A 19285-nucleotide genomic window follows, 5' to 3' on the forward strand; every position below is an offset into this window, starting at 1 on the left:
GATGCCGTAATCGATTAATCGAATAGTTTCAATCGATTAATTCGATTAATCGAAAGACACAAATCGATTATGATTAATCGATTAATTGTGTACCTTTAATCGATTAATCGTACATCGATTTTACCATCCCTAACATCCACGGCGTTTTGAAGGCACACGCGCGGCCAGCGCGCACCTAGTCCAAACGTAACTACATCTGCCGCAAACGCTGCGAACACAAATGCGGTCATGTCGACGCGATCATGGGCGACCAGAAAGTATGCACATATCCAACGTACACGCACCAACTCAAAGCAATGCTGCGGTCAAAACTGCGGTAGACGCGATCACAGATAGCAACGACGCAGTTCTCAAGGCACGCGCACGGCCAGCGCACACAGATTGAAAACGAACTACCGTTTGCCGCAACCGCTGCACAGAAAACCGCGGTCGTTATCGTCGCGATCATCGATAGCGAATACGCTCAAGTGCGCAGCTAATACACCGGAAGAAAGATTAAAGGCAATAAAGTCGTAAAACGGCACGAAGCGTTTCAGCTTTCCCTTCGCTCGCTTATGACTGTGGTAGTGCGAAGCTTCGGCTCTTCGTTTTCAGTTAGCCTCTAGCGAACTTTGGCACGCTCCTTTACGGCGCTACGCGCTCGGCACGCATCGAGGGTATCCTGCATATAGTATTTGCTCGTGTATAACCCACGGGGTTCCGGAAAAAACGTCCCCGGAATAAACGTCCCCGGATGATACGGCCCCAGAATAAACGACCCCGGAACAAATGTCCCTGGAAGAAATGTCCCCATTTGCGTTGTCGGAAAAAACGTCCCCGTACGGGGGCCCTCAAACGTTGCGCCTTCAAGTCACCAATTTTTTATTTCCCACTGCAAAAAAAAAAAAAAGATCTGCGCGAAGATTGTAGTTTACTGAAATTCAAGTTTACTCCTATGTGGAACGCCTACTCGGCCACTGTTCATGGAGAACACAGGACGAACAATCATGTGGAGGCCTGAAACAGAAGAGGCTGGGAAGCATCGCGGGCCACAGCCGCCCTAGCAGTGGGGAGGGCCTCTGATGCCTTGCGCTCGGAACCCCGAAAGAAGAGGCGCAAATCAGCGGTCATGGCCATGCAGCAGAGCGTTCACAACCTGTGTGAGGACTATACTGCCGGGACGACGAAACCTGAACATTTCCTGATCGAGGGTTATTGGACATACGATTCGGCTTTACCTTCATTCTTTTTTTAACCCAATGTGGCCGAAAATTTGCGAAGTGTCGAATACAGAATGCAGTGTTTTGTCAAGTGAGTTCGCATTGGATTCGTTTTTCGGTAAATTTTTCACTTGGGGACTTTTTTTCCTAGAGAGCCATGCCAACGGGGACGTTTCTTCCAGGGACGTTTATTCAGGGGACGTATCTTCCGGGGACGTTTTTTCCTACACCCTAACCCACGTGTATAACTCGCGTGTTGACGCAAAGCCGCCTTCCTTGCATTACCGTGAAGCCAACTTGCGCACAGACATTCGCGTATAACCCGCACCCCGAGTTTAGCGCTAAATTTTCTGTATATTTTGTGCGTGTTATACGCGAGAAAATACATTCACTCGGTGTGCGGCCAAGTGCATCCGAGTTAGCGAGTGTTAAATGCAAAGGACAACGCATATGTGCTTGACGGGACCAAATGACGAGTCATGATCATCAGATCTTCCTAACTTTTGTGGTCTATAGATGAAATTTCGCTGCAACGAAATTCCGCGACAACAAATTTTTTCGCGCGTCCCATCAATTTCGTTGTAGCGGGATTTGACTGTACTAATCTCATGCCGTCACACTGAGACAAAAACATTTCAGTGCACTGTACAAAAAACACGTACCGTTACATCCATCCCTTCTTCTAGGAGATGACTCACTTGTGCCGTTTTCTGATGTGCTTAATTTTCTGAAAGAATGTGGTTTTTAAGTAATTTGTAGCACCATACTTCTGTCATAGTTATGTAGTTTTATAATCACAACCACCTTGTCAGTCATTGTCAGGAGACACATTTCACATCGCACTCATTATTTTATTATTCATATATGTTTTACCTGCCTTTTGCACGTGGAATTTTAGGCCCCTCTACAGCCACCTCACATAACTATCGCTCACACTCGCTGTAATGTCATCGTGAACATCTAGCTCAAGATCACTGTTAAGAGTAGGGGTGTGCGAATAATCGAAATTTCGAATATTTTTCGAATAGTGTTTGCTATTCGATTCGATTCGCACTTGAATTTTACTATTCGAACTTTCCAAAGACAAATACAGTCAACGTCCGATTGAAAGTGACCCCTTCAGATTTTCGATATGCTTCACTTCATTACGCCCTCGTATTGCGGCAAAGCTGCCTTTCAAGCTCCGTTACGGTCGAACTTGGCGAAGATGCAGTCAACGTCCTATTGGAAGTGGTTCCTAGATTTTCAATATGCTTCAGCTCATCGCACCCCCTTATTGAGGCAAATCTGCCTTACAGTCTACGAGGCAGATTTGAAACTCTGGACTTGAAGGGAGGACACCCTTGTCTGCCACATCTGTTGGGCTTCCACAGAAGTTGAAAGAGGAGGAGAGGCTGAGGAAATGGCATCTTTGCCTATCACGTGTAAAGTGTTGTTGGCAACACTTTGGTTGCGCCAAATCATGTACATAATTACAATTCAGCCTCTACATTGTCTCATTTTTGATAAGACAACTATGAAACACAACCCCACCAGTGCTTCATCAACCTAGCAAAAAAAAACATTCATGTTGCTATCTCATAAGAATATGCTTAGGAATCCTCTCCAACATTTTTTTCTGCAATTTCGCTTCGAAGTATTCGAGAAACATTCTAGAAATATTCGAAAAATATCCGATTCGATTCGCACTCACATTTCAATATTCGAATTCGTTTCGCACCCAAAATTTTGCTATTCGAACAGCTCTAGTTAAGAGTCATCTCTTAAAACATCATAGCCTGAGTTGTTTTGCGCCAAAAAACCCGACTTAACTAACTACAGTGAAACCTCGGTGATACGATCACAGCTCATACAAATTTCGGGGTGATACGAATTTTTTGTTGGTCCCGGCCAAGGCCCATTGGCCTGCACTGTAATGGCGTACGGTTATTCCGAACCGATTTTCACCCAGCGACGTTTGATACGAACGTAAGCTACCGCCCAGGTACGAAGAGGCGCTGTCGCGGAAGACGCGCCAAGCATGTGTGAGCGCGGGAACGCGAGCGTGGGCATGCGCCCCGCACCGCCAAATCGTCAGAATCACGGTGTAAGAAAAACACTTTTCTTACGGTCAGAATAAACCTTCAGAGACGCGTCACCGCCTCCGAGATTGTGTGCGCGAATCTTTGAGGCTCTTATGTGCCTCCGCGTTTAGACTACATAGGACATTAGCGTCATGCTTTTTTTTTTTCACATGCATCGACGTGGGCTGCTGTCGTTGTACTGTGTTTACACGTGCCTAACTCATGCATGAGGCATCCTATGAAAGATGGACGGGGATGGAAAGAAGATGAGGACGGAAGTCAGGCCTTACAACGTCAACATGCGCGACCGCTGAGGTCACACTTGCGCGGGCATGGCCGTAAATCTCCCAAAGAACATCCCCAACACCTCCGCGATAACAAAATCATAACACAGGACCGTGGTTTTGTAATTTTGTGGCCTTGATCCATCGCGTCAAAGCGCTTCTTTTGTTACTTTCGCTGCAGTACTCTGGTGTCATGCAGAAGGGCATACTAAAATTTCGAAGGGGCTACTGCTGTCGCGAGTCACAACCCACCTGGTTCATTAATTAAATACGCGCGTACGGGCCATATATTTATGAGTGCTGCTATGATTGCCGACACCTAAAAACTTAACTGACAATCATACAGGGCTCTTCCTGACGTTGCTGCTGCCCTGAAAAACAATAAATGCAAATGTACGCCAGCTTTCTTTTGTCGCATGCGAATTTTCCATGCTTTCTGGTGATACGAATTTCGGATTATATACGAATATTTTTGGTGGTCCCGTGAGATTCGTATCACCGAGGTTTCACTGTAACAGCATTTCGCAGCAACTTTACCATTTAGTAATGCTTTCCATTTGCTATTTTGTAGGCTGCAGCATCTGCAGTTTTGATGTCTTCAGCAATGTTTCCAAGTGATGAGTCCTCATCTGGACTCCCATGCTTGCAAAAAATGTTTACCTGTATAATATATACTGCACCTACTTCCGACCTTCTTCTGTAAACTTGTGCTTAACTTTGATATCATTGGATTTGAGCATCAGGGTACTGGCCCTGTGGCTGCCACTGCTGCATCCTTTGTGCGCGGTTAGGCTGGGAACAGCTTTTATCTCAGCATCCATAGCTTCATAGTGAAAAATTGCACATCCCTTTCAGGCACGGTGTGCGTATTTATGCATGCAATTTGTTTTTTCCACTGTCATCTGGTGGCCAAGCAAAAGCTAGGAACATTGAGCTTGGAGTGAATCGAACTGCCTTCGTATTCAGTGTGTCTTCATTTAACTTCAGTGTGCTATGTATTGCTACAGATCATCAATGTGCTATGTATTGCTACAGGTCATCGTTTTGCTGAAGGCACTACCATGTTTGAGGAGTTGTTCAATGTGCTTCAATCTGGCAGCTATGTCAAAAGGGTCATTTCTGTTTTCTCAACTTGAATGATACCATCAATAAATTGTGCATGCACTTTGGCCCCGTCATTTCACTTTTATGAAAAAATGCAGCATGACTGACAGCATGCAGAATATGTCCATATTTTTTTACATTCTAATTATGATGATTCACTGGAAAATCAAATCAATACTCTGCCACCTTGTCTTTCTTGCAATAGTGTGTGAGTGACGTGGAACAAAGTTGCATAAGTTTGACATATTTATAGACAGTTCTTTGATCATAGTCCACACCTGATGAAGGTATTCTGCCACATTCTTTGCCTTGCAAAGAATGTTGGACCTCATCCTCCCACCCACCCTTGAAGTTTTTACATTTTTCCTGTGTGTACACAGGGTGTCCCAACTACCACACAACACGATTTAAAAAAAAAGAGGAACGGCGTTACACGAAGCAAACCTAGTACATATTGTTCCCAGTGCACTGGAGTAGCCACCACTACTTTTTCCCGTTATTGAGGTTTAATTAATTGATTATAATTATATTTATGACTTGGCAAGTACTTGCGTAATTATCAAAATGTCAATGAGGCATATGTAGGCATGTTCAAATGACATCCAACTGCGCTATTTTCAATAATGTACTAATTGCGTGCTCATTTTTTTCGGCCTGATACAAGAAAGTTTAAAAATAGAGGAGCACCCTTTGGTGCTCTGTCAGTCTTGTGAACTGGCTGGTTTTGCCAGTTCATGGGCAAACTGCAGCTGCAGTTTGCACATGATATCTTGTGAACAACACCAGGGTAATTCTTGCTGTCTAGTCGATCTTTCATATTAACAAGCCGATTTCTCACTTTGTCGTACAGCATGTGTGCTATTCAAAGGTCGTATCTTGAGAGGATGCAGTGTAAAGATTCACTAACACCAGGAACGTATGGAAAACCAATGCATATTCCAAACGACCTGGTTTGAGACTGATTTGAATGAAGGACATGAAGTTCAATTTTGTTAACAAATTTCCTAGGGTACCCATTCATGCTTTGGATGAAGGACAGGAGATTCAATTTTGCTAATAAACTTTTTAGGGTACCCATTCGTGGATAGTTCTTAATGAATTGTCGTCAATTCCCTAATTTTATCATCACTTGAACAAATGCATCGTGCCACATATTAGGGATGCTCTTTTGCTCGCCGGCAAGACCGCAACACACATTTAAAACTCTTGAGCTTTTGTGGAGAAAGTGTGCTGCATTTTCCAGATTAAGATGACGTTATGGTGTCCTTTGACATCACTAATGACACCTTGGCCATAGCAGCGTGCAGAGATGTTCTGCTGGCAGATGACATGCTGAATGAGTGCGCACCTTTGGAGGTACAGGATGTTTGTGAGATGCAAGAATTCTGTTTGAGCAGCACCTACTTCACTTATGACAAACAGATTTACAGGCAGATCCACGGAGCGTCCATGGGGGTTTCCGTTACTACTGCCTGTCAAGAGTTCTTCAGTCATACCAGTTATGAAACTCCGTTCCGAAACACGGGCATGCCCATGCACAAATTTGCGAAGGATGGCAAACTGACTCACCACCTGGGAGCAACAACAGAAAATGCACCTCGCCTCATTGCCACAGTGTTCGCTGTCATTGCGCAAGTTATTGCAGCGAGAATTAGAAGTACTTTCAAGAAAGGCCACAGTATCATCTGCAAAATGTAAGCTGCAGACATAAACACGCTACTCACTTTGTCAATGCAGCATCGCCTGTGGCCCTGTGCAATGCAAAACATGAAACTGCCATTTATTAACTTGTTTTCCCGCCTAGTCATGGCACCACAACCGGCAGAATTTCCCACTTTTGGCCAGTGGCATGTTCGGATTTTGATACATGGAGCCTATGGGGAGTTTTATGATTCAAGCACTGCGACTGCCAACTTGGTCATGGATGTCGTTGAACAGAACGTCCTGAGTGAGTAGCCCCTGTCACACGGGCACCCGTGAACTCCGTTTAACTCCCTCGTCTTTTCCTCGAGGGAGATGGGGTTCATGTCACACGGTCACCATTTCGCTGAGGAAGTTAAATGGAGCTTTTGGTGGAGGAAGTTCGGTAACGACCATTTCGGCTCGATGGAGTACTCTCGTTCCCAGCCAGCTACTGCTACGCTGAAAACCGCACTAGTAAAATCGTCCTAATGAGCTCAATTACAATTTTGAAAACTATGCTCTTTTTTGCGTAGCATTTCACGCCCCGTAGTGTAAGTTTTAGTTGTATTTTTTCGGACATCAGCGCTTGTACTCTCCACACCAACGCCTCGCCAAGCCGCCGCTGTGAAGCGTCGCGCCTCACACGTGCAGAAACATGTTTCTGCACGTGTGAGGCGCACGCACAAGCACTGTGACAGCAATGGTGATTCCGAGCACTTCATCAACACACAAAAACACGTTTTTGTTGCTTTAAAGGCGACTACACAGGCAAAAAATTGGACGTTTCGACGAGCGCAGCAGCGCTGTTTCTGCCCCATGCGGCAACCGTCGAAAGCTTGCACCGAGCTGTGTAGCACGGCCACAACTCCATTCTAGTAATGCTCCATCAGGTAGTTAAATGCCGAACGGAGTGAAATGGAGTTCGGCGGTGGCCGTGTGACAGAGGTATGAGTTTGCTCCCACGCCAAAGATTTTTGTTCGCTATGTAGGTGACTGCTGCTGTATTGTGCGAAGGCATGATACCCCATACCTCTTCCTATGTCTTCTCAACACAGTAGAAGCAGCCATACAAGAACTACAGGATACGAGTGTGACAACAGCCTTTCCTACCTCGACGTCCTCGTGCGGCAAACTGGAACTGACCTGTCATTTGCTGTGCACTGGAACGAGACTCATACCGACCATTACCTAAATTTTAAGGGGTTCCTGAACTGCTTTTCTGAGTAATCATCAAATTACTTCAGTATCGGAGTTTATTGCCTCACGAATTTACTGTCACAAGAATTTCTCGAATCCGTCAAGATCGAGCAGAGTTACAAGGATTTGTCGCATGCTTTAAGCTCTTCCTCTCTTCTCTCGTCGCATCGAGTGCACTGGAAGCTACACAGGGAGGGATGGCACGGGAGAAAACTTACGTCAGTGTGTGTCGTGACCTTGAGCGCACGTGATGAAATGCAGTCGTTGTCTCCCACTGTGATTCGTGTGCATGAGTGCGGCTCACTGTGTAATGTTAGCGCACTATGGAGCACGGTGCCGGCACGTGGCGGCACCCCATGGCAAGAAGCGCATCTTATCCAAACGCCGCTCTTGATTTACGTTGGCTATTGCCCAATAGTATGCGATCTGTCATTCGACGTCAAACGGCAGCCGAAGAGAGTGAGGATGGGCCTCTGTATGAAGAGAGCACTCTTGAGAAAATGGTAACTTCGTGCTTGACTTCTACACCCTCCTTGCTGCGCACGACTGCAAGATTTGGCTGAGCTGTTCATAGCAGTGTCTGCTTTCCGCAGGATGTGTTTTTTCAGCAAGCTTGAGGGGTGGTACACGACCCCTTTAATTCATATGTTTTGCTTGGACTGCAACCTTTTCCTTTTTTGTGCAATTACTTTAGGAGCTCTAGCTGGACAAGCATCCACTTCTAAGGTTGCCAAGAGCTACTTATGGCTCATGTGTTCCATCAGTGAAGCTTGTGCCTCATTTAATCAATTACGTTGCTGTGCAGGTGCTGCTCTTGTAACATTAATGTGTGTGAAGTGATGCTAAGCCTTTTAATGCAAGTGTGGACTGCAGTTGTGTTTTTGCTCTACCTGTTTGCAGGGAATGCACGCTCGAGTATTGTTCCAGATGCCTGGTACAGCAATTTCCTGGTCTGTGTACGAGTTCTTCAAAGCCAACTTGAACAGGCGTACTCCTAGAGAAAGTGAATTTGGCTCTGCAACCAGTATAGACACTGCTGTTGCTAGTGTGTCCATAGGTCGGTCAGGCACCATCTAGAAACCAACTGACTCATGAACGTGGAGCTGCCTGCAGTCAATTGGCTGCTAGCATTACAATTCGTGACCACAGCTGTGCCTCGCCTGGAAGAGCTAGTCACACGGCCGCAAGCCTTGGGCAGAAGTGTCCGATCCTGCCACAGGAGTGGTGCTCATCTCATTCTAGCCGAGATGAGCTTGAAGCAAGCAAGCTTTGAAGATGAACAAGCTCAAAGCCTTCGTCTTTCAAAACAAGAATGAGACTGCTTGGATGGAGCAGTTAAGCCGCGGTGTGGTGCGTGGCTTTTGACAAGACACTTGGCCACGGTATGGCCTTCAGAGGCTGTTGTGCTGCTTAATATTCATCCCTATTAGGTTATTTGAAGTATCAAAAGGGCAAAAGAGAAGTCGTCACAGTAGCTAAGCCTCCCTGGAGTGGAGCAGCTGTAAGTGAGACATGTTATGTACAGACGTTGAAATTATGAAAACAGTAATAAAGTAAATTCAGTAGTTAAGTTTTTAAAAGAACCATACTGTCTGTTTTGCTGCAAGTTTAGTGTCTGGGAGCTGAATTGCTGTGCATGTCGCTGATGAAGGCATTGTTCAAGCAACACTAATGCTTGTGATATTTGTAATTATCTTTTACTTAGGAAGAAAATAGACATGAGAAGGTGATGTAAATGGTGCCACATGTACATATCAATAAATGCTTCCAGTAGTGTGTTATCTTGGAAATTCTATGTGAACTTCTCGAAACTTCGCAAGAATAGGCAAGCAAGTCATTAAACGTAGGCTTGTGCGAATATTCGAGCAGTTCGAATATTCGAACGAATATTACAGTATTCGAATTCGCTTCAAAACGAATTTAAATTATTCTAAATTTCGAAGTATTCGAAATGAACGAACAGACATAAATAAACCGCATGTAACCCCCTGTAAAGGTGGTTTCATTGCAGTGCTGGGGTGCTGGACCATGAATACACCTTTCCAAGGCAAATCCGCACTGCCGCGAAGACCCACTTCAAGGTTAGATGAACAAATTACCCTCACATCTATTCATCATTTTTTTTAAGTTTAAAGGCTCGTTATACTGGCTTATATGCTCTAAGCAAAGTAAATTTTGAAACTTAACATATTTTACAGGTTATCACTTGCATTCTACTGAAAGTTAAATACTGCTAGTATTCAAAGTTGCTTCCACTTGCCTTTGAACCAAAAAGAGTGACATTCGTACGTGCCTTGTTTCAATTTTAAAAAGATGATTTGCAGGTTAGTTGGGTCATGACAAATATGTTAATTTTTCTTTATAATATGTGATATATACTATTCGAATTCGATTCGAAATTATTCGACCAAATTACTATTCGCTTCAAATTCGCCTCAAACCTGAAATGTACTATTCGCACAAGCCTATATATTACTCCATATGTAGGTACTACCAGTAGCAGCACCGTATGTAACATTAGAACATATGGGGCCCAAACTGCAGGCATGAAGTAGATAAAAGGCCCCACACTTGCAGGTATGCAAGTTGGATGGTAATGTCCCTATTGTGCCAGAAACAAAACAAATTACGTACAGAAATTGGTTAAACCTAGAACTACATAGGCTCACCAATGAGAAATTCCTTTAAACATGCCTTTAATGGGCAACTTGTTTTGCTATGGACAAACAGAATATTTTCTAAAAGCAACACAGAATTGCAGTATCTAAAAGGTTAAGTATTAAGCTATGCCTCTAGAACAAATGGCACAGTGCAGCAGCTGCGATTCTGGTTCATATGGCAGAGAATCAAACTCGTACTCCCACTGATGTGCCATTTGCTACTGCGCCAGGCAACATGTGGACCGATAAGCAGCAAACTTTCGTCATACATGCATGTCAAGAACAGAGCTACTTATGAATTCCTGGAGGACAACTTGCACATGGTTTTCAAAGGTTGAGAACACGGGAGTAGCACATTCAAGTGTTAAAACGACAGTGGCAGATGCAGCTCCTCGTGGGCTCTTGTTGCCACAAGCAGCATCTGACAAAGCTCGAGCTACGCACATGCCTGTTCATACTATATTTGGTCTTCCCTATACTCAATAGCTCATTTGCAGCAGACATGCTAGTGCTCAAGACAGTTGCTGTCTGCCACAATGCACGTGCTCACTGATATGCAAGCTAAAGTGCTGTACAGGAAGCACAGGTGCCTTGAAGACCTAGTCATACCTTTGTGTTAAGTGCAGAGCACTTTACGGGGCCGGGCTGTCTTAGGCTATGATCATAGGCTGTCATCGTAGCTTGGCGTAATGCAGGCAAAACCACACATAGTATAGCCATATGATCGGTTGGTTGGTTGGGTCCTAGGGGAATGGCTCAACCCACTACAGGGGATCGTCCACAAAGCGTGTGGCAGTAGAATTTGTGTGAAAAAAAAGATAAGAAAAAAAAAGGAATATGTGAAAAAGATAATTTATAGCCATCTGAGCTCGGACCAAAGAGAAATCTTCTTCCTCTTGTTCTTCGAGCGCCTTGATGATGATGTTAACACAGGTAAAACCAAATATAGCATAGACAACTGTGCGCACACTTGGGTCAAATAGAAGTCTTCTTCCTCTTGTTCGTCAGTCTGCTGAGTCACAAGGTCTGCAGTGTGCGAGGCCCTGCCATCAGACTGAATGTGGAGGCCTAAAATACGGAGTCGAGGTACCTGGGGGATAGGATGGCCATCAGGAAATAGGCCAGCACGCGCTCTCTCCATCCTCTTAATCTTCTTCTTTGTTCCCAAAAGACGTGCACCGATCTGTACCGGCACGCGCTCTCTTCGTCCTCTTATCCTTTGATGTCAGAACACGTGCACCGATTTCTACAGCGTTGGATGCAATAACTTTGATGGGCGAGAGAACGAGTACAGAGAGAGAAAGAAATAGAGAAGTCCTTGGAGACGCGGGATTCGAACCCGCGTACCAACGATCCGAAGGCAGGCATCGTAACCACTCAGCTATCCAGGCACGCTAGCAGCGCATAGCATAGCCTTGTCTAGTATAGTATGGCAAAGAGGGGCGATATGGAAGTCAGGGTGAGGAGGAGGGAGTAAAGCATGGCGTAGAAAGAAAGAAATAGAGAGCGAGGAAGAGAAAGAAATAGAAATAAACAGAGACAACAAGCACATAGAAAAAACAAAAAGAGGAGTAGAAAGAAAAACATAAAGCGAAATAAAGAAGGCCGCCCAGCTCCACACTTCCTTCAGGCTTGGCGTCACTAGTGCAAAGCTGGCTTAATTCTTTTTCCCTACCGGTAGCTGAAGGGATAAGGCGTCTTCCCACTTAACACCATGTTGCACAGTTGTTGGCCATATTTCTATGAAAACCAACGCAAAGACATTCAAGTACCACTGGTGTAACCAGGAGGGGGGGGGTTAAACTTCCCTGAAATTTTTTCAATTTTGCATGTTTACATATACATGCACACATACAAATGCATGGATGAACATAAAGGGTGGGTGAACCCTCCCCGAAAAAATTTCAGGCTACGCCCCTGTCCAGTACTTACACTACCTACTCAAAAAGTCGATAATCCACAGCCTTCATCAGTGGCCTTTCTACATAGCTCCACTGTAGCAAGGAGGCAGTAGTGACAATGTGTTATCAATAATCTGAAACAAATTTTTTTTTTTTAATATCACGCGTTACGCTTTTATGGTATGAAACATGAGACAAGTACAAGACTACAGAGCACAACAGCATCTAGAAGGAGGTTTTGAAGGTCCTCAAGAATGTTCCTCCTTCTCGTGTGCAACGTTGCGGCATAGGAGTGTAATGTTTCTTGATGGCTGTTACTCAATTAAGAAGCAACTTGCAGCAGTGCAAAAACGGAAGGATATATATATATACATGAAAAGGCTCTAAAGCTAAAGATTAGGCAACTAGACGGAAAACTTCAGGTATGCAAACTCAAATTGTTCTAAACGCAGCCCTAACAGTCTAACACTAGAGCTTTAAAAGATTGAGTATTTTGGCTGTTTGTTTCTGTCGTGTACCTATGGAAAGATAGGACAGCAAAAGAAAGAACATGCAAATTTATTCTTCTCTTAAGTGAGCTAATGTGCAGATGTTTGGGTAAGGTTTGCAGACTATGCAGGTTTACAGAGGTTTTAAACGTTTTAAAGGCATTTTATAGAGGATTGTGTTTCATGGGTTCCCTCATCTTTAGCTTTAAAGATTCTTCCATATTTTTCTTCCCTTTTGCACTGCTGCAAGTTACTTAAGGAATGCATCGAGTAGCAGCCATTAAAATACACAACGCTCCCATGCCACGACACTGTACACGAGAATGAAAAATGTTTTTAAGGACCTCTGAAACATCCCGTCAAGCATTTTCATGCTGCGAGGCCTTATATTTACATGTGTCATACTACATGAGTGTAATGTACAATGTTAACACAAAAAATGAAATATTACAGTTCAAACTCGATTTAACAAAGTGATGACTGCACTTGAATCATTTCGTTAACCCCGTAAGTGCCGATTAAATTATGAAAAACTGTTTGAAGATAGCCAAATTTTTTAATGACGCGAAATGCTTCAGTAACATGTTCAAAACGGAAAAATACTTGCGAAAACATTTTACAACAGATAAAAATGCTTTATTTGTCATATTTCGTGCCGTCATTAATACCCAGGCCTGTAGCCAGGAATTTTTTTTCGGGGGGAAGGGGGAGGGGGCACTTGCTGAAGGCCTTGAAAAACACCTATTTTCGTTATTTATTTTCGGTCAAACAACCCGCCTCCAGCCCCCTTGGCTGCGGACCTGGTAATACCCCATACCTGAGCATACCTGCTAACTCTCCCGAACTGTCCGGGAGACTCCCGAATTTGGACCTAATATCCCGATTGTACGAATGTCATCTCCCGAAAAGTGGCTACAACAGCAGAGGCGGGTTTTTTTTTTTCTTTTTTTTAAATCATGCGCGTACGTCAGCCTTTCCTGCTGTGGCAGTGCTGCGGATAAGCACTCGCCACCACACTTCTATTTCATTGTAACCATATCGTAAAGTACCGCTGAGTACATTCTAGGCACTGCGCATCTGGGTGAAGGCTGGCCGGCTCCGGCCACCGTTCAGTTCATTTGCGGCAATCGTTTCCGTTGAGCCTAGCCAGAACTTTCGCGTCTCCATCTTGGCCCCTGCATTTTGTACGCTACGCTGTCTGCTGCAGGGGTTGCGTGTTTCCAGAGTTCAGTTAGAAGGTCGATGACGGCGTCAAAGTCAAAGTACCTGCAAGTGTTTCTGGACTCATACACAGCTGGGTTGCCGTGCTTTGCGACTTTGAGGAAAGGTGAAAAAGTACGGATTCAGTACCACGTGCGCCTGTGAACTGCCTTGGTGCCTTCACAAGTAAAGAAGTTTGGTTCAAGCAGCTCAAAACAAACATAATGGTATACGTTGCTGGGCTAGTTGGTTCATAATCTTCAAAATTGGTTAGCGCGAAATTGACAAGGACTACAAAGGAACACAGAAGTACAGGACAGGCGCTACTCGCAACTAAGCTGTATTCAGCAAGGTTGCCCTACAGCCGAGTGGCGCGCGCAGGCGCAATGCACATCACAGTCAACAACGCTAATCAGGATTGTGAGAGCAAAGCATGAGAAAAAAAAAAAACACCCTTACCCCTTTCTGATGTAATTTCCGCTATGTAGCCACTCCCCCCCTCGCTGCGGTCTCCCGAATTTTCATGCTTTGAGGTTGGCAGCATTTGATGTGTATTCCGAAAGAAATTTCTGCAACTCCAGAGAGTACGGGTTCCATTTGACTTCCCATGGACAAAATGTACTATTCCTCAATGAACTACAAACTAGATGAGGCTACCATACTTGTGGTAGCGTTCAGTGCACGACATAGCGCCATGTTCATTTGTAACATGTGGGAGATGCAAGGCGCTCATCAAAATAAAACTAGCATAGTGATTAGGGTGGCTAGATGTTTTAACAGTGCATGCTCAAAAACAGCCCGTTTGACTCAAAATTAGAAAGATATCACTGAATTTTCACTCTTCTATTTTTCGAAGAACTGTTTAGTGCCACAATAGCTGCGTTAATTCGAGTAGGTAATGACATTGAGCACTGTGGGTACCTGAAATTTCTTCATTAGAACGGAAGAATAGGAATTTTTTCTAGGGGCTCGTTTCTTTGTTAGACACAACCACATGAATCCGACGGACAATTGGGCCAAGGAAAACATAGGGAACATTAATTATTGTCTTTAACTGCAGTGTGGTAATTATGATTTAAATTGAAATGAATTAAAGTCGACAAAAAATCACCCTTTCCGTCTGTGGGATCTGAAGGAACGGGAAATTCGTAAAATCGGGTTTCATTAGTTTTACCTGTATTCATACCGACTGTTGGCTGTTTGGTCGACGGAACAGTGTCATTATTGCCCCAAAGAAACAGTGGTGCTATGTAGAAGGCTGTGGATTACGCTAAACCAGCTATTCAACATTTTAAACGCGTATATCACTTTAACTACCTCCATGCCATTTGGATTAACAAACCACACATCGAACCGTGAATAATGTCTCACACACGCACCTGTGATGCCACTGCAGCACATATGTACAGCAGATAAACATGTTCATAAAGTTCAGATTGCAGGATTTAAACTGGTCCTTTAGTACCCAAGTCCAGGGCTCTCACCATTGCACCACAGAAGTATGCTTCGTCGGGTGGAATAGAACATCTAAGGATGTCCTGCACGCAAGAACGTACATTCACACACTTGGCTCCTGTTCCATAATGTTGATGGTTTAATTCCTTCATGCAAGCCAACGTTTTTGGATGCTTGGCATGTTTTCACAATGCTGATAGAGTTTCAAGTCGCTGTTCAATAGAATGTAGGTGCAGGTAAGTACCTTAAGAAACACTTGATCAATGACAATGCTCTATGCATCTACTGTAGCAGTCATTGCTAGGTAGGTAGTCTCTGGTGCAATATTCCTTTATGTGGTTTAAGTACTGGAGAGTCTGTGCATTTGTTTCTGATGATATATGGCCACCACGGCAAAAAAGTTGCTTGCGCAACATGGCGTGCAGTGGTAAAACGCTATATGCAGCAAGCCACTGTAGTCGCACCTTTCCATTTTTTGAAATTCCTTTTTTTTTTAAATATAAGGCACCTGTGTTCCCTCCAAACCACTTAATGGTGCTTATTAGTTTACAGCACAAATGGAAGCAATAGCGACACCTCAAAAGATAGAATGCAGGGCACTGGGCATGTAACATAGCAGCAGTCTGCTTTTTTTTATATTCAAAACAAAATGATGCAACACATTGTTGCAGATAAATGATGACAGTCAATAATTGTGGGGAAGTTTGTTTGAAATCGGAGAGGGCTGCCATTTTTTTTGTTTACATTTGAGTGAATTATCAAATGTAAAGTTTGCTGCTTAAAGTAAGAACACTGCTTCATGAGAGACTACTGACAGAACCCGCAGAAATAAGACACAGAAAAAATTTGACAAGTGCCTATTTTTCAGTCTCTTGTTCGAAAGCCATGTTTGTCATTTGTTGTTCCCGAGATGATGGGCTTGCAGAGACAACAGATTCTTTATTTTCATTAACAAAGTCACCTAACCAAGGTATAAAATTCATGAAAGCGTAGAAAAATAATTTTTTTAAAACCTCGCAAAGTTGGAATGCATCTTGATATTCCATAGGCAGCATTTGCCACCTTGTTCAGTTCGCATTTTCTGGCACTGAAAAAGATTCTACTCCGATGTGTGGAGGGATTTCACTATGCTATATAAAATTATGGCAGTTTGCACTAGTGGTGCCAAGCCTCCCTTTATTTCTCCATTTTTCTATTGCTCTTTCTTTCTCTTTGCCCATGTATTCGCCTTTTTATGTCGTTATTCCCTTTAATTCTATTTTTCTCTTCCTCTTTCTTTCTCTCCTTTTCACGTGTTCGTTTTGACACTCGCACCTGCTGTACATGGTAGTGGGGCTTGCCCAATTCCTGTAACGCATACCCATCTGAGGAGTTTTGCACAACAGAGCACAAGTTACCGACAGCTTAAACAGTGTCACTGTAAATGAAGAGCACATGCAGGTTCATGACAATGAGCACAAGTTACGACAGCTTAAACAGCTTCGCTGTTAAAATTTCAATGAAGTAAGAAATAGTAGAAACAACCCTCCAACTGTCCTTACCTGAACACACCCATACGGAATTCTTGGAAAGTAAACTTTACTGTTGACAAAAAATTCATCCAAGTTCAGGATTCAAACCTGGCACAGACACCTTTCTGGGGCAGTTGCTTGCCATCTGAACAAAACAGCAGGCTAGCAGATCGCAGTGCAAGGGCAAATTAACCAAGAACCCGAAGCACACCAACACCAAATATAACAAATCAGTTCTGCATAGTCCTTCAAGGTGGAGGAAGGTTCGTAAAAGAGAAAAATTATCATCCATCAGATTGTAGCACATTCACAAGCGACGAAAAACTATGTACAGACAAGACACTTGATGACTTGGTAGACGTTTAATGGAAAACGCCTGCAGGTACAGAGAGGGTACAACATGGCACAGAAGCCCATCCAGTAACGAGTGTTGTCCAACACAGCAGTGTATGAAGAATGGTGCCATGAAATGGTTTCTAAACACCTCTAGCCGGAGGCAAAACAACATGCAAAAAGAAAAAAAAAGGGAGGGGGGGGCATCTCCAGAGGGGGATTGTACACTGCAAGTGGGACCATGGGTCCTCCTCAGTAGGCATCCTCTTTGAGGCGACCTCCATCTCCCTCTGAAACAAACCGTTTGCGCCCCCTGAAAAGAAAGTATGAAGGTGTTGACATGCCATCACTACAGGCCATTTCTCAATTTTCTGCAATCTGTACAAATACTTGTCCATAGGCACTTAGTATATATACTATCAGCTGCAAAAATTGCAGAGGATCAATGCCATGACCTTGATGCAAACCACATCAAATAAAGCCATACACATGCAATCAGAACATGCACACTTGGTAATAAATAATAATAAAAAACCAGCAAAGGCTCTCAGGATGTTCACAACCATGTGAAAGGTATGTTCACTGTTATATGTGAGCAGTACGCGTGCCCTCAGAACTTTCAGTCTTCATCTTTTTCAGTTGCACAAGTAGCAAGTCAACTTCCTAGGCTTGTTGGTGGGCTGGCTGGTTCCTATACATGGTGAACAAATAACAGCATGAGAAAACAAAGACTTGATGGGATGGCCAACACGGGCATACGGTTGTTGCATGTTTCTTTCTTTTTTTTTTGTGTGTGTGTCACCTTCACATCATTCTCTTCTGGCACTGATATTTGTTCACTACGTAGGAAGCCAAGGCAAAACGTGCTACTATGCCCTTAAATGATCATCCTTTTTTTTTTGCAGAGTGCAGCATGATGTTGCAAAATCTGTCATGCATGTCATGCATCCATGTTTTAATGACAGTATAATCAGCTTGTAAAAGCTTGTGATTAAAGGCTACTTTCTCAAAAAAATAATTAGAAACTTTGAAGACGCTTGAGCTTCGCCTCAAGAGTAGAATGCGATAGCGTAATCAGGCGCATTGCCTTCTCAATCGCTAGCCTGGCTTTGCTTCTCGGTTGGCACCTCAACCATGCTGCACAAAAAAGAACGTCTGTGCGAGTAACATTGGCTGTTTTAAACTATCCTAGGATGCCTGCTGCAATTACAGTTGCTAAGTGCCCACTGTGCATATGCAAGGCAACACGCGCAACTACGCAGCTGCTCACTTTCTTGATGCTTTTTCAGCTGATAATGATTAACTATGTCTGAGCACTTTCTAATGGGTTGGCCTATAAACCACCCACTCGTTGTGCAATTGACATGTTTTAACAGCTGGTGCAATTCTACTCATCTGGCACGTAACATTACATGTGTTAAGGAGACTCCTCGCAATACATGACATTCGTAAAGAGTTTTTTTACGGAACCGTTCTAAGCAATGATGTGGCTCTGCGGTAGAACACCTGCTTGCCACACAGCAGGCTTGGGTTCGATTCCTACTTGAACAGAATATTTTATTTATTTATTTATTTATTTATTTATTAGCATCTATTTCAAATTTTCGCTCATAGACAATGCTGACATTTTGCTCACAACCGCCGACGTCGACATTGACACGAATTTCTGTGAAATGAGCTCTTTAACGCTATCGTGTTAAAACAGCAACAGCCACACAAACTGAGAAACTCTGAGAGGGAGATATGGAAAAAAAATAATGAACGATGGATATCAGCACAGCAACACAGTGTGAATTACAGGCTCCGTCAAACAAGCCTGTGGTTACCATAAAATTCCGAGCAAGCGCCCCCACCCGTACAAGCGCCCCCCCCCCCCCCCCCAAATTCACTGGCAATTTCAAATATCCGCACCGTTCCAAAACCACGATTTGATTATGAGAGACGCTGTAATGGAGGGCTCCGGAAATTTTGACCACCTGGGGCTCTTTAAAGCACACGGGTCTCAAGCATTTCCACCTCCTTCGAAAATGCAGCTGCCGCAGCCAGGATTCGATCCCAGGACCTGTTGGTCAGCAGTCGAGTACCATAACACCTAGACCACCATGGCGGGTCAATCCCACTTAATTATGCACTGTAACTGCCAAGTGCAAATATGTGTTTCCTGACGAGTGCCGCCAACATCAGCAAAGTGCAGAAAAAATTCCGGC

General features: G+C 43.9%; 2 protein-coding genes across 2 annotated transcripts in view; one reads left to right on the forward strand and one right to left on the reverse strand.

The window, feature by feature from the left end:
* LOC119379240 (mitoferrin-2) overlaps positions 1-9310 on the forward strand; it is a 28586-nt gene extending 19276 nt beyond the window's left edge. The window contains exon 5 of the mRNA XM_037648478.2: positions 8431-9310. Within this exon, the coding sequence (XP_037504406.1) occupies positions 8431-8607 (177 nt within the window). The 3' untranslated portion in view covers positions 8608-9310. The remainder of the gene's footprint in view (positions 1-8430) is intronic.
* A 7782-nt stretch (positions 9311-17092) lies between these two features.
* LOC119379244 (programmed cell death protein 4) overlaps positions 17093-19285 on the reverse strand; it is a 29085-nt gene continuing 26892 nt past the window's right edge. Inside the window, exon 10 of the mRNA XM_037648483.2 lies at positions 17093-17391. Coding sequence (XP_037504411.1) covers positions 17331-17391 — 61 coding nt within the window. The 3' untranslated portion in view covers positions 17093-17330. The remainder of the gene's footprint in view (positions 17392-19285) is intronic.

The sequence above is a fragment of the Rhipicephalus sanguineus genome, chromosome 1 (assembly GCF_013339695.2).
Source record: "Rhipicephalus sanguineus isolate Rsan-2018 chromosome 1, BIME_Rsan_1.4, whole genome shotgun sequence".
Lineage (NCBI taxonomy): Eukaryota > Metazoa > Arthropoda > Arachnida > Ixodida > Ixodidae > Rhipicephalus > Rhipicephalus sanguineus.